The sequence below is a fragment of the Rhamphochromis longiceps genome, linkage group LG8, assembly GCF_057381845.1.
Source record: "Rhamphochromis longiceps isolate RC_006_pf linkage group LG8, R_longiceps_female_GT1.1, whole genome shotgun sequence".
Taxonomy (NCBI): Eukaryota; Metazoa; Chordata; class Actinopteri; order Cichliformes; family Cichlidae; genus Rhamphochromis; species Rhamphochromis longiceps.
The window spans coordinates 26530491-26545188 of NC_140564.1; the positions used below are offsets into that span (position 1 = coordinate 26530491).

Genomic DNA, 14698 nt, shown 5'->3' on the forward strand with positions numbered 1-14698 from the left:
AGCAGACGTGTGAACACCAGTGAATGTTTGCAAAGTTTTGGGTTGCCTCCACACTGAGAAGTTGACAAGCTGTTCAGTGTGTAAATAAAATATATAATCTGTACAGAATTAATAGAAAAATAACGATTTTAAAGGCCTGCCTGAACGGCTGTGGTTTGTTGATGGTTGATTTGTGTCACAAATAGCCTAAATATAAAATCATGGCTTTTACTGAGGAGAGGAAGACGTGGCTTTTCTCTTTTTTTTTCTTTTTTTTTTTCCTTTTTCTTTTCTCGATATGTCTGCGTGAATGTGAGGTGTGCGATTGTGTGAATGTGGGGTCGGTCCTGGTGAATTTCTCCTGAGGAACAGAGGGATCAGCCAACACACACACACACACACACACCACCCGTGAGGTTAAACTCGGTCTTCATTTATCACTTTGTTCCTTTTATAACGACGTGACTTTGTGCTCTGTGTGTGTGTGCAGCCCTCTGTTCCGTCTTTATGTTCACTGACTTCGATTGACCCGCCGTCTTGACTGTAATCATAATTTCTGTTCCTTTTATTCTTTTTTTTCATTGGGACTGCCTCTTGGGACTGCTAATAAAATGATTGTTTAAAGTGAAACGTTGTTTTTTTTATTCTTGTGTTATCGCTGAAGAGAGTCTTACTTATCCATCACTTTGTGGGGGGAAAAAAGCAAAATTACAAAACATTGTCACTTCCTCTTTTTAACAATATGATACATTTATGACGGGTCTGCATTTTTCCGCATGCTTTCACTTCTCAGTTTCTGGATCCACAAAAATTCTCATAGTCTAGGGAAGTGTAAGTTTAGCATTGAAAAATTACGCTTTCCTGTATATTGCCTAACTCAGCATTTTATCAGGACCGCTGTACTAACTGAAAACCTCATGAAACGGTTATTTTTAATGATATCTGCTTTATCTGATGGCGCTAATATCTGAGCAGATATTTATCATGATCCCAAACGATTAAGTCTGCAGGTAGCTAGTGTATCTGAGGCTGCCTGCGATATCATGTGCTTTAAGTTTTCTTGCTACTTTATCCGTCTGTCACATTGTTGTGAAGGAATCTGAGCCCTCTTTACTGCATTACTTGAGTTCATTGAAGTTTGCAGCCACTGTACTTCAATCAGGTTCGGGTCTACGTTTTGATTCGGCCATTGCAGCCAATCTGTTGTAGAGTTACTGCTGTGTTTGGATTCATCCTCTTATTGCATGACCCCAGCTTTAGCTGTTGGACAGGTGGCCCCACAAGCCTTCATCCAGAGTCGTCAGGTGAAAACCAACCAGGTCACCTACTGTAACTGATGCTCACCAATCAGTGTGTTAGACTATTTAACAATTAGTTTGAGGGAGTTTGTGTTTTTTTTGTAATATAGGTAAATATCTAAACCATAGCACTAGGGAAATGGATAAAACAGACCTAATAAATTCACACTAAAATGTAATCATCGTGGTTTTATCAATGTGGAAACAAGCACATGACAGATGTTGATGCCCTTTTTTGCACCCAGCTTCACAGTTTGAGACCAGTTTGGAGTCAAGAAACGTTATATATATATTAGGGGTGCAACGATATTCGTATCGATATTGAACCGTTCGATACAGTGCTTTCGGTTCGGTACGCATATGTATCGAACAATACAATTTTTTCAATTTTTTTTTTTTTCAATTTTTTTTTCAATTTTTTTTTTTTTTGTGTCCCGTTTGGATCTATAGCCATCAGAATTGTTGTCTTGAGGCCAAGAAAGATGCCAAGAGGATTTATTTTAAGTGGATCATCATATTGGTCCATTTGATTGACCTTTATTATAATTATGAATTTATTTTATTTTCAGTTGCAAACGGGACAGACATGACTGTGGGATAGGACAGGGGGAAAGAATGAAAGAAAGAGGGGGAGAGAAAGAAAGAAAACCAAAGGGGAGAAAAAAAAAAGAACAATACAAAATTTGTAATTTATTTTATCAACTTTCCTTCTGACGATGCTGTCTGTGTTGAGCGCTCAGTGAATCTGCATTTGACTACTCCGCCTAGGCTCGAGAGTGCAGCCTAGGCGGAGTAGTCGAATGCAGATTCACTGAGCACTCAACACAGACAGCATGGTCAGAAGGAAGAGCGCAGGGCAAGCTAGCGAGACAGAAGTGGACCTCCCCACCCTCATTCAGATCTGGCGTTTGGAATTATTTTGGTTTTCATGTGACATATGACCCTGAAGGTAAGCGAGTCATGGACTAAAGTAAAACAGTATGTTGGATGTGCCATGCAATGCTCAATTACATGGGTGGGAGCTAGTGTGTTAGCGCAGTTAGCTCGTTAACGTGTTGGCCGTCTAGCCCCTCTGTATAGGGTAGCTCGTTAACGGAGATTTGCCGTGTTGTGGCGTTAAGGTTATTTCAACGAGATTAACCTGAAAGCACTAGTGGGAACACAACGAATATGACTGCACATTTACACCGACATCATCCTAGTGCAAAGACAAAAACAACAAGCATGCATGCTACAAACTTTAGCCGAGTCATTTAGACAGCTGTTAGCACAGGATTCTCCTTATGGAGACCTGATATGTTTAATATGCTGCTGAGAATATAGCCCAGAAGAAGCGGATAGTATAGCTTTTATTTTGGAAAGAGACATTTCTCTGTAATAAACTCTCTTTTCCAAAGATGAGTGATTCCTCAATCAGATACAGGGCTCGCAATATCGCTAGCCCCACGTCCCGGGGCTATCTCTGCCCTGCCTGTCGGGCTATTGTAGGAAGGAAAAATATATGTCAATGCTTTTGCATTCTTTCAGAAATGTAGCTGGGTAATTATGTCATTGGGTGAGCCACTGTCAATATGTGACATATTGAAATCGTGTTTGAATTTGCGCTTGTTTTTTTGCTTTCACTTTGCAATCGCGCGAACTGTGTATAGAGAGCGACAGCACTGATCTGTGAGTGATGATAATTTGTGCACCAATTCCTCTGACATCGTCTTATTAATTGTTAGCTTACTATGCAAACATGACAAGTGAAATCTCCCGCAGCTTAAACATGTGAGAGGTTGATCGCGCAGAGAATCGCTGAGCTTATGTGAGTGCGGCAGGATATATATTTCACTACGATGACCTGGATGATTGAGAACCTTCACAGACAGATATATATTTTAGTTCTGCTGAGCCAAATAAGACAGGTCAGGGTGAAGAAGTGACAGCCAAAGAAAAGCTTACCACAAAACGGAGAAGTTGTGACAAATCAGACTATAAGGCAAAAAGAAAGTGCAGCTTTATGGTTTCATGGACAAAAGAATTTCTGTGGCTGCAATATGACGAGCTAAAAAACAACACGCACAAGGGTTAGGGTTAAATTTAAAAACTGTACTTTTGTGTTAAAATATATATTTACAATTTTAATAAATGACAAATTAAAAAGGCATGAACATTTTTTTTTTGTATCGAAAAAATATCGAACCGTGACACCAAAGTATCGAACCGAACCGAACCGTGAATTTTGTGTATCGTTGCACCCCTTATATATATATATATATATATATATATATATATAGATATATATATATATATATATATATATATAGATATATATATAGATATATATATATATATAGATATATAGATATAGATATATATATATAGATATATATATATATAGATATATAGATATATATATATAGATATATATAGATATATATATATATATATATATATATATATAGATATATATCTATATAGATATATAGATATATATCTATATAGATATCTCTATATATATATATATATATATATATAGAGAGAGAGATTGTTGACTGAACACATCCTTTGCGTATAAGTACATTTTAAAAAAATTGGTTATGTGTTTTGTCTTAGATATGTGTCAGAGTAAAAATTGAAAATGTAATTATGTGCAGTGATTTTTAAGCTTATTCTTCAATTTTGAGCTTGTCTATTTATTACTTCATTAATAAAATCCTTACCCTTATCTCTATATAGTGTTTCTCGGATTCCAAATCTGGGAATTATTTCTTTTATTGGGGTGTGTATGAGTCCAGTTTAGCACAGGGAAAAGCCTCCACTCATTTAGAATAAGGGTCAATCATTACTAGGCAATATTTCTACATAATCCATGTGAGTGTGTTGAATCCATTTGTATGCGTATTTCACACCTTGCACAATATTTTCTGAGTAGTTACTAAATCCATATGTAGTAAACACTGTTATAAATACCATCCCTCCTGTTGAGGCAATATTGGAGTGTTGTATCTATATAAAGTGTTAGCTAGGATTGGTTTTCTATTTAGTCGTTTTAGAATTCCCTCTGCATTTTCTATTGCTCTGTTTTTAGTCTTTCTCGGGTTTAGGTGCTGATCTAATGTGGTTTCAAAATAATCACGTAACATAGTGAAGGTCAAAGGTATGCCTTCCTGTGCAGCTGTTTTTGCAGCTATATCAACTTTGTGGTTTTCTTGTGAAACTGTATCAGAAAGAGAGGACCAATTTGTTTATTTGGTAGTTCAGTCAGTTAAGAGTGAGGAAATAATGCATTCATGTTTGCAGTTTTATCTTGTTATACAATATTTGAAATTTTAAACATTTTTGGAAATATTTATGTGTTTTCTTGTTTGTGTGTTTTTTGTGCTGAAGTGGCCTTCACATCAGATGACAGTGCCAGCAGTGGCCCACAGCTCATTTAAGTTTGAGACCCTGCTCTAAAGAGATTAAAGTTCAGTTTTTCTGGTAAGTACATTTTAAACGTGATGTCATCTAAATAAACATCACAGTGAATAACAGAAGCACCTTCACAGCAGGCTAGGTACTGATCACAGTCAACCTTTTTTCGTTCCTTCAAGACCACACAGTGTGGTGTTATCTGAAAAGCTCACATCACTAGTATCATTGTCACTCATTTCATGGAAATATATACAATGCAATGTTTCAGCTTGAATCCAAAGTTCTGAACTGTCCAGAATTACCATTCCATACAGAGCCAATATGGCTAATAGCAACCAAAAAGAATCCTGGTGTAATTTGAAATTAGCTGCAGCTCTTTTATCACATTATGGGCATCAGGCTCAGAAGTCCAGCATTTAGATGAAACAGAATTCTCGGGTGTCTCCAGATCAGAAAAGCAGATTGGCGATACTTAGCACAAATAAACCTTTGAGTCCACCCAGCCAAGGTGAAACCCGGGGTAAACAGGCTCATCGAAGGTAGTGTGGAAGGTGTGGAGGAGTTTAAGGGAACCACAGGAGAGCATGTAAAAGGAGAGCATCCCTGCTGACCAGTCCAGGAATACTCCTACTTTGTTGGAGTTGGGTTTGGTGGTTATAGGAATGCCTGTGCCTTTGTGCAAGGCTTTGTATCCATCTTTGTTGCAGTTCAAGCCCCAGGAGGAGTTATTTCGACCTAACCAGCAGTCATCAGTCTCTCCCTTCCTGGATATTCGTTTGTAGGCTACTCCTATGAAGACTCTCCCACTCCACTCCGCCTCCCAGTAGTAGCGTCCTGTGAGCCCTTTTCTACACAACACTTGAGGCCAGAAATCAAACCTTTCTGGATGGTCTGGATATGGCTGCTTGGTCCAGCGTGTTGCTTTCCTGTTTTCCTCGGATAGAGAAAGATCTTTATGTGCTGTGTTTGGGTCCAGGGTGAGTTTGATGATATCTGATGAATCAGATTTAAAATTTCAGTTCATATTTTACATCACACAGTTTTCTGAGTATAGGAGAAAGGAGGGAGGTTGTGGTTACTCACATTTCTTTGGACCTGGCTGAATCCGGAACTCACCACACTGATCCATGCTAAAATCATAACAGAGGGACAAATATGTTCAGACACTTGCATCACAATTAATGTTAGTTGTGTACACTGGTGATACTGACATTATCTGGTGGAGAAACTATCTAATGGTTGATGGTTACATCACCCAGTTCTTCACTATTTCTGCACTGAAATAACCTGTTACTTTTCAGATGTTGTGGATACCATCACTACCTGAGTTTCACCAGGCTGCATTGTGGGTCCTCTTTCAGAGCTGTTAGAAGATTCAACCCTGAGTTCCCTGGGTGGTTGTAGCTCATGTCCAGCTCTCTCAGGTGGCATGAGTTTAAAGCAGATGCCAAGAAAATGCAGCCCTCTTCTCCCACACTGCACAGGGACAAACTTCAAGAAATACAGAAAGTTATTTCATCCAGCTGTCTCCATGACAGTGACAAGAACAACTTCAGTTTGAATCTGTCTTTGTACCAGTACATAGCCTCACACTCAGGACACTCACTTGAGGGTTTCCAGTTTACAGTCAGAGCTCCTCAGTCCATCAGAAAACCTTCTAACTCCTAAATCGTGAAACTCATTATCACTCAGGTCCAGTAGTTTTAGCAGGCAAGAGGCAGAGCTGACAAATGATGCCAGGTCATTGGAGCTGTGTTCTGTTAGGCTACAGCTCCTCAGTCTGCACAAAGGAAAATGCTGTAATCATGTGCTTACATTTTGGCTGAGAAATAAAAATAAAAGAAATATGTTGAATATTAACCTGAGCGCCTCCACTTTGCTGTTCCTCAACCCACTGGAGAGCTTCATTAGTCCTACATCTGTCAGATTGTTGTTACTCAAGTCCAGTTCTCTAAGTTGGGATGAACTGATGGCATTCGCCAGGTTCTCACAGCAGGTCAACGTAAGGTTGCATGCATTCAGACTGCAACAGGGAAAACAGCAAGAAAATGGTAAGTAATCCCAGGAAGCAAAATCCCCTTATATATGCAGATTAGAAATACGTCTGTTATCCAGCACTGTTTGAAATTTTATGCAAAAACATCTGTCAAAATGTTAGCTAACTGCCTAACATCATGTATATTTAATATATACTCACTAACTCTTTGTTAGGTACTTTTGTCATCTGATCAAGTGTTAATACAAACATCTAATCAGCAAATCAATGCATTTAGGCATGGTCGGGACATTCTGCTGAATTTGAAACCGAGCATCAGAACAGGGAATAAAAAATGTTTTAAGTGACTCTGAATGTGAAATGGTTGTTGTGCCAGACGGATCTAAGTATTTCAGAAACTGCTGATCTAGTTGGGATTTTCCCTCTCGAGCTTTACAGCGAAAACCTTGTGGTGTTTTCACATCAAACACAGCCAAAGCTTTAAATAATGTGTTGGGCATATGTAACAGAGATTCGAGCCAATAGGTCAGGCTGCAGCTTCCTCTAAAAGCTCGACTTTAAATGTGCTTTTTTCTATGCTTGTGACAGGCTGATATTAGCTATGCACAGATGCCCTGATTTTGCCCTGGTCATTCCAGGTAGGAAGAGATTAGGAGATGTTACTTAAAAGCACTGGGTTCCAATATCAATTGAGGAGTTACTCTTCTCAGTCTTTTGGAGTTTTGTTTTTTTCTCCTGTAGAAATTAATAACTGTAAACTACTTACTTTGCTACTTGGGCTGTTTTCACGACAGGTAGCAGCCTGAGAAGACCCTCCTCTGACCTGGTGTAGTTGCCCAGTTCAAACGTACTGTGCTCTTCTTCTGATGTCAGTAATACAAAAACTAGTGTGGCCCACTGGGCAGGTGAAAGATTGGCTCTGTTAAGGCTACCTGAGCTGAGGTAGCTCTGAATTTCCTTCACGAGGGAGTGGTCATTCAGCTCGTTCAGACAGTGGAAGAGATTGAGGCACCTGTCTGGTGATGGACTGGACCTGATCTTCTCCTTTATGTGTTTAACGATTTCAGTTCTTGTCTTTTGTTGTGTTCGGTTGTTGACCATTAGATGTTTCAGCAGCGTCTGATTGGACTCCAGGGACAGCCCCAAAAGGAAGCGTAGAAACATGTCAAAATCTCCTTTCTCACTCCGCAAAGCCTTTTCCACTGCTTCTTTGTAGAGGGTGAGCTCAGATGGTCTGGATAGAAAGCGTCGTGACGCGGACAACTTCACCAGGATGTTAACGTTGTCGTTGTGGAACGTGAGGAAGACGTACAACGCTGCAAAGAATTCCTGAATACTCAGATGCACGAAGCAAAACATCTTCTCCTTGCACACTGTCATCTCCTCATGGAAGATCTGTGTGTAGACTCCTGAGAACATGGATGCCTGCTCAGTATCGATACCATTCAGCTTTAGGTCGCTTTCATTGAAGATCAGGTGGCCTTTCTCGAGTTCTTGGAAAGCCAGCTTTCCTAAAGCCAGGAGATTAGCTCTCACACAGTCAGCATTTGACTCCCTTCTTCCTGTCAGCCTTTTCTTCATTGCCTCCTCACACAAGGATAAGAAGTGTATGTACATTTGAGTGAGAGTCTTTGGTGTGTCTTTGCTCTCTTTTGTTTTCTCGAAAACAGTCGCTGCCATCCAGCAGAAAATTGGTATGTGGCACATGATGTGAAGGCTCCTGCAGGTTTTCACATGTGCTATCACCCGGTTTGCTAAGTTCACATCACTAATTTTCCTCCTGAAGTATTCATCTTTTTGCAGGTTGTTGAAACCTCGAACTTCAGTCACTAGATCAACGCAGTTCGCTGGGATCTGACTGGAAGCTACGGGGCGTGATGTGATCCACACGAGAGCCATAGGGAGCAATCTGCCCCTAATGAGGTTGGTCATTAATACGGCAATTGTGGTAGTTTGAGTCACATCTGACAGTATTTCACATCTGTTGAAGTCCAAAGAGAGGCGACTCTCATCCAGGCCATCGAGGATGAAGAGCATGTTTTTTTTCACATTAGTGAAAATTTCTATGTCTTTAATTTCAGGGAAAAGCACAACAAGAAGCTCCACTAGACTGAAGTTTTTCTTCTTCATCAAGTTCAGCTCTCGGAACGAAAGTGGAAATACAAATTCTAGGTTTTCATTTGCTCTCTCCTCCGCCCAGTCCAGAGTGAATTTATTGGTCAAAACAGTTTTTCCAATGCCAGCAACTCCCCGTGTGACGACAGTCCTTATGTCACAGCCACGTTCAGGCAGAGGAGCGAACAGGTGATCGCAGTGGATTGATTTTTCCTGGCCCACATGGATCCTGGGTGTCGTCTCGATGTGTCTCACCTCATGCTCCTTGTTGACTTCGCCGCTTCCTCCCTCGGTGACGTAGAGCTCTGTGTAAATGTTATTGAGAGAGATTTTGTTTGTTTCTGTCGCCTGCCCCTCGAGAATGTGGCTGAACTTCCTCCTCAGAGTGGCTTTCAGGTTTTGTTGACTTTCTGCAACCTTGTCAACTGAAAGAGAAAACATTTATTTAAATGGTTTACTTTTTTAATGTAACATTTTTAAATTAAATAATTGAGAAGCACTCACTTTCAGGCGGCAGAGCACCACAGCTGTCTGTATGGTCATTGTTGAGGTCCTCTTTACACTCTGCAAAACGACACAAAGATCAGAAGAGACCAAACGGCGCATTCACTTAACTGCGTGTATCTACATGTATCTACCTTGCGTTGCTGAGAAGATATTGATGTTTATGTTGCCAACATTTGAACCAATTATGGAAGGAGCGACCACGTTGCCACCACTCTGTGCAGTGTAGTTTGGCTGGAAGTGATGAACCGCAGCCTGAATAAAGGGAACTGACTCGGAGAGAAAGCAAGAATAAGAGATCACTGAAGAAAAATGGTTGCTGGTGCTTTTCAGATTATCTTTTTGTTGCCTTACATTAAAAAAAATTAGACTTACCTTCAGAGAAATCATCTGTTTTATTACTAACGATTGATTGGTCCATTTTCTTTTTACAGTACTTTAATCCTCATGTAGTTTCTGTCAGGGAATACTCCTTGTCCTCAGTCTTTAACATCTCTGACTGTTCACTGAAGATATTTGCTTCCAAACAGTCAACTAGATGGTCAATAAATACATTAAACAAACCCTATTTTTTACTGTTACAAATCTGCTAAGACACCATTAAATCTAACAGACCAGAAGACGAATGCATGGCTGCTTACTAAAGTGAAACTGCCACTTAAATAACACACTGGCAGATGGTATTAAAGGAGAAGGTTACTTCCTGAGAAAAACAGGAAGTATGGTTTCTTGCATGCACAGACAGTCTGCCTTCTTAAACAAACCACAAAAGTTTCGTTTACTAAAAAATGTAAATGTCAAACAGCTGCAAGATATTTTGCCTTGTTTTATTGATTGCTTGATTGATTTTGGACAAACTAACTTGGTATCCAACAAAAAAAAAAACAGCAGTTTTTTAGGGTAAATGTAACAACCAATACATCAGACACAGATTCACACACAGGCAGCTAAATGCAGTGACAGAAGACATGTAAATTATGCAAAATCAGTATAGCCAAACACAATTTCCATGAAAGGCCCGGAAGCAAGGTGGCATGGTGGTTAGCACTGTTGCCGCACAGCAAGAAGGTCCTGAGTTCAAATCTACCATCAGGCCAGGGTCTTTCTGTGTGGAGTTTGCATGTTCTCCCAGTGTTTGCGTGGGCTCCCTCCGGGTACTCCGGCTTCCTCCCACCGTCCAAAGACATGCAGCTTGTGGGGATATGTTAATTGGATAATCCAAATTGCCACTAGGTGTGAATGTGTGAGTGCGAATGGTTGTCTGTCCCTGTGTGTTGGCCCTGCGACAGACTGGCGACCTGTCCAGGGTGTACCCCGCCTCTCGCCTTATGACGGCTGGGATAGGCTCCAGCGCCCCCCGCGACCCTGAAAAGGATAAGCGGAAGCGAATGGATGGATGGCCCGGAAAGTCCCAAATCAGAGAGAAAATAAATCAAATGAATATGACAGAATATTTCAACAACACAATGGAACTTTTTGAGCTGTTAAACAAAAAGGTGTAGGGTAGGGTATTCATTCTGAAACTAAACAAATAAAAAATGTACTTTATAAATACAATGAAGTCAAACAAAATCATCTTCTATATCCTAATATATTGGAAAAGTTTTACTTACATTTTTTTGTCAGTTTGATCAAATTCTACCACGACCAGGATGAGGAGCCTTTGGTTTATCTTTATTGAAACTGGGAATGCTATGAGTCAAGCTTGTTTTATTCTACAAATACAGGCCATTTATTGTTTTATAATTGTCTTATAATTGATTAAAAAAAAAATTACTAGCCAGTAATAAAAATTAACCACCTAAGACCCGAACGCTTTCATGGCATGCATTTTTTATTTCTCTTTGATATTTGGGTTGATTGGGACCCAATGAATGTAAAAACAAAAAATTACCTGATTTTGTTTTTTTATACCTGATTTTTGTTTCTGAGAAAAATTAGATCCACATATGATGACATTCGTTTTCAATTTTGATAGAAGAGTGGCAGTTTAATGTCCTCGTAAGTGGAAATCAGGCCCTTGTAGCGAATTTGGTATTTTGGTCTAGACAACCCAAAATGTGATGTCCGCATATGTGGATGCCAGGTCCTAGGAGATTAAAGTGAAACCAACCATTTCTAAGCACTAAAACGGTGAAGACAGCAAACCCACTCTGGAAACTAAAAAACCAAAGTTGACTAAAAACAGAAATATAAAAACAAAACACCAAAATGTAACACCTCAGCCATAAACAGGGATAGTCTCTTACGCGACACATCTTACTCCACTGGAGGTTCTTATCTAGAGTAGATATGATGTCATCACGTTGTCTAGCAACTACCTACAAACCCATTACCCATTTGTGGGGTTTGTACGCCTACAGTACCTTATAAAGGTATTGCATTGCTCTCATTTTGCAATAACAACACCTCATTTAGAGAATAGGGAATACACTCATTTTTGCCATGTGAATTACCCCAGCCTACAAAATCATCATAATACATATAAATATGCAACCATAATGAAACTTATACACTTTATGCAGGTGAATAGTGTCTGGAAGATGTGTGTAGTAGTAGCCTCATTTCTTAGACATGAGATAGCTGACATTGTTTTTTAATCATACATTGATGTAAATACTTTTTTCTGTATGCAAACACACTTTGTCCTCAATATTTATCTTTATTTAGATTAGAAAACATTTTTTAGTGTGATTACATACATCAGTTTACCAACAGCATGAACAGTTAGTGTGATATTCTGTTATCACACTAGCATCAAATTATATCACTTTTACTGAAACCTGTGATTCATGGATTTGTATTAGACCTGACTAACATCATTTTCCTAGTCTACAGGATCACCATAATATTATTAGTCATCATCAGCATCATTTATCTCAAAAAAGTGAAATAAGAGTAAAGCTTCTGAGTGAACGTCTGGGTTTAGATCAGAATGGTTCTGCTTTCTTAAAAATATCCAGTCTAAATTTTTGCTTTTACATTTTATTTAATGCAACTTCAGACAAAAACATAAAAGATAATCAAATCATCCTTCCCGATAGAAGACAGAAATTGATTCTACCAAAATAGAATATTACATATAAAAGCATTAGCGAGGCATCAGTCACTGAAAAGAAGTTAAAAACATATTAGTTCACAGTTTGGTTTCACACTCTCAGACCTGCACACTGTAGCTGTGCTTGTTGAACACAAGATGGAAGCAAAGTCCAAGTTGTGCTTTGTCACTTTTACAGCATACAAAACACACGATACTGCCCAAAGAACTTTAAATGATGTAAGATCTACAAATAAATAAGACTAACAGGAAAAACACGAGAGAATATTTAACATAAACTGTGCTACTTTTCATCTAAAAGAAAGAGGGATAAAAAAAAACAAACATAATATGCAATTAATACAAGTCATCTTTAAGTGAACAGTGAAACCATAACCATAGGAGGAGTTACAAATACATAAAAATAAGGAGGAGGAATGTTTGAGAGGGTCGTGAAGGAGCACTGGCTCATTTAACCCTCATATCTCATCAAGGTTATTATGTTGAAGTTAAATGAACTTAAAAAGGTTTCAGTCTTCATCAGCTTCACCAAACGTGACAACAGTCGTTACAACTAACGTTTCAACAAATTTAATGATGAGCACATGGGGAACATTTTCTTTATGTTTGCCAAACACTGAAGTCTCCTCAGTCAGATCTTCAGACAGTGGAAGCTCTGGAGATGAAGGAGTCGACAACTTCAGGGGCTGCAGATTAAAAGAGCAGAACAGAAAAACACCGATGGTGAGTAAGAAACAGGAAATCTTCTCTGGATTAAAGATTATTGTGTTTTATGTTGCTAATCATCTTCTCTAATCCTGGACTGGAGGTGTTACACATTTATCCTTGTGTTCTGGGGTTCTCACTTTTTATTCTTAGTTTGTGGTTACTATAATCATCCATTATGTCCCTAATGGATAATGGATAACTTCAAGAAAGCAAACGCTCAGAAGCACAAGGAAAGCCAGTGAATAATAAAAAAGCTGTTCTCTGGAATCCCAGAGTAAAACTTTAGAGCTGAAAATGAGCTAATTTTCTGAGCACTCTGTGCGGTTGTAAAAGTAGCTGAATAAAGATGATGGTGATTAATTATCGCACATCATCCATAATTGAGTCAAAGTGCCTAATGAACCTATTAAGATGAAGCTACATGGTTGATATATGGGTGTATGAAGCGTATAAAGAATGAAGCACACTCACCTGCACATTTCTTTGTCCTCCTGATGGATCAACTCTGTCGCTTTCACTCAAACTCATCATGGAAACATTAACTGGAGGCTCTGGGTTGTTGTTGACTTTGTTACAGAGTGAACATTTAAAAGACTTTTTCCACTTCTCACATTCTTGCACACAGCCGTTACAGAAGCTGTGGCCACACTGCAGCACCGCAGGCTCAGTGCAAACATGTGAACAAAGTGGACAACAATCCTCAATGAACGCTTCATCACTCCAGCTTAAACCACTGTTGGACTCTTCATCTGTCTTTGTGACTTCAAAAGGCTCTTCATCGACTTGATCTTCAAAGTCTGAATCTTTGAATTCATCATTTGGATCTTTGTGACTCAGCACTTGAGCCCAATCTTGTATTGTAGCTTCCACAGCATCTTTCTCATTAATCTGTACCGGCTTATCCAAAGTATTCTCCAGGTTGCACATTGTTGGATTCTCTCTCGTATGCTGTGCAAAGTGCCAGTGAAACGTAGAGCTGTGGGCTGATGGTGAAAGTCCAGAAACAAGACTTTAGAATAAATTTATGAAAGAAAATGAAACATAAATTAATAAAAACGGTAACATCTTTACATTTTAATTTAAAATAGATTTTAAAATTGAACAAACTCATTAATTTGATGCTCACCTTTGTCTTTCAGGCTGACTCCAAGTAGCTTCTGCTATTTTCCTGTGTAGAGTTCGTCTTTCACTCTTCAAATAACCAACAACTTGCTCACCTTAGATCCTTTATTTGGAATGGGGGCGGGGCTCCAGTATGGTAATGCATTTTCTCTTGAATGTGATTGGTTAAAGTAGACTGAGAGAAAATAACCTGTCGACTTGCGGAAAATGTGCAGTTTTTTTTCTGGGGAAGACTGAAGGCGGAGTTGTATTGAGTATGAATTATTTGACATCCTTTATATTAATATGACAACTAAGAATAATAAACAACTAACTCTCTTCAACAAAGAAAACATCGTGGCACGCAGCAATCTATCAAACAAGCTATTTCTGAAAGTAACAGAGGCAAATGTAATATTATTTCCAGATTTACAGTCCAGTCAAGGGTATTTGGTCAAGTAGTGGTTATACAATTCATGCCATGTACTGACATCACTATGTCTGTGGAGTCAGAGAAATGTCATTTCAATCCTCACAAGT

At 39.0% G+C, this 14698-nt stretch overlaps 1 protein-coding gene and 2 long non-coding RNA genes across 4 annotated transcripts; 1 reads left to right on the forward strand and 2 right to left on the reverse strand.

Annotated features, from left to right (window-relative positions):
- The first annotated feature begins 1702 nt into the window (after positions 1–1702).
- Positions 1703–8874, forward strand: LOC146663852 (uncharacterized). Its single transcript, XR_014913069.1, has 4 exons — positions 1703–2226; positions 4650–4742; positions 8476–8595; positions 8754–8874. It is a non-coding gene; the product is annotated as an uncharacterized LOC146663852 (long non-coding RNA).
- Positions 4498–9913, reverse strand: LOC146663853 (NACHT, LRR and PYD domains-containing protein 3-like). Of its 2 annotated transcripts, XM_085416772.1 has the most exons (9): positions 9667–9913; positions 9426–9560; positions 9292–9351; positions 7439–9212; positions 6538–6699; positions 6283–6456; positions 6000–6167; positions 5760–5806; positions 4498–5669 (listed from the first exon to the last, which is right to left on the reverse strand). In XM_085416772.1, the coding sequence occupies exons 1-9, from the start codon at positions 9710–9712 to the stop codon at positions 5149–5151; spliced, it is 3087 nt and encodes a 1028-aa protein (XP_085272898.1). In that variant the 5' UTR covers positions 9713–9913; the 3' UTR covers positions 4498–5148. The 2 variants fall into 2 exon arrangements, with proteins under 2 accessions (XP_085272898.1, XP_085272897.1); XM_085416771.1 differs by having other exon boundaries at positions 9426–9913.
- Positions 9914–12056: 2143 nt separating this feature from the next.
- LOC146663854 (uncharacterized) lies at positions 12057–14241 on the reverse strand. The gene is made up of 3 exons (XR_014912928.1): positions 14184–14241; positions 13529–14066; positions 12057–13035 (listed from the first exon to the last, which is right to left on the reverse strand). It is a non-coding gene; the product is annotated as an uncharacterized LOC146663854 (long non-coding RNA).
- Positions 14242–14698: the final 457 nt, after the last annotated feature.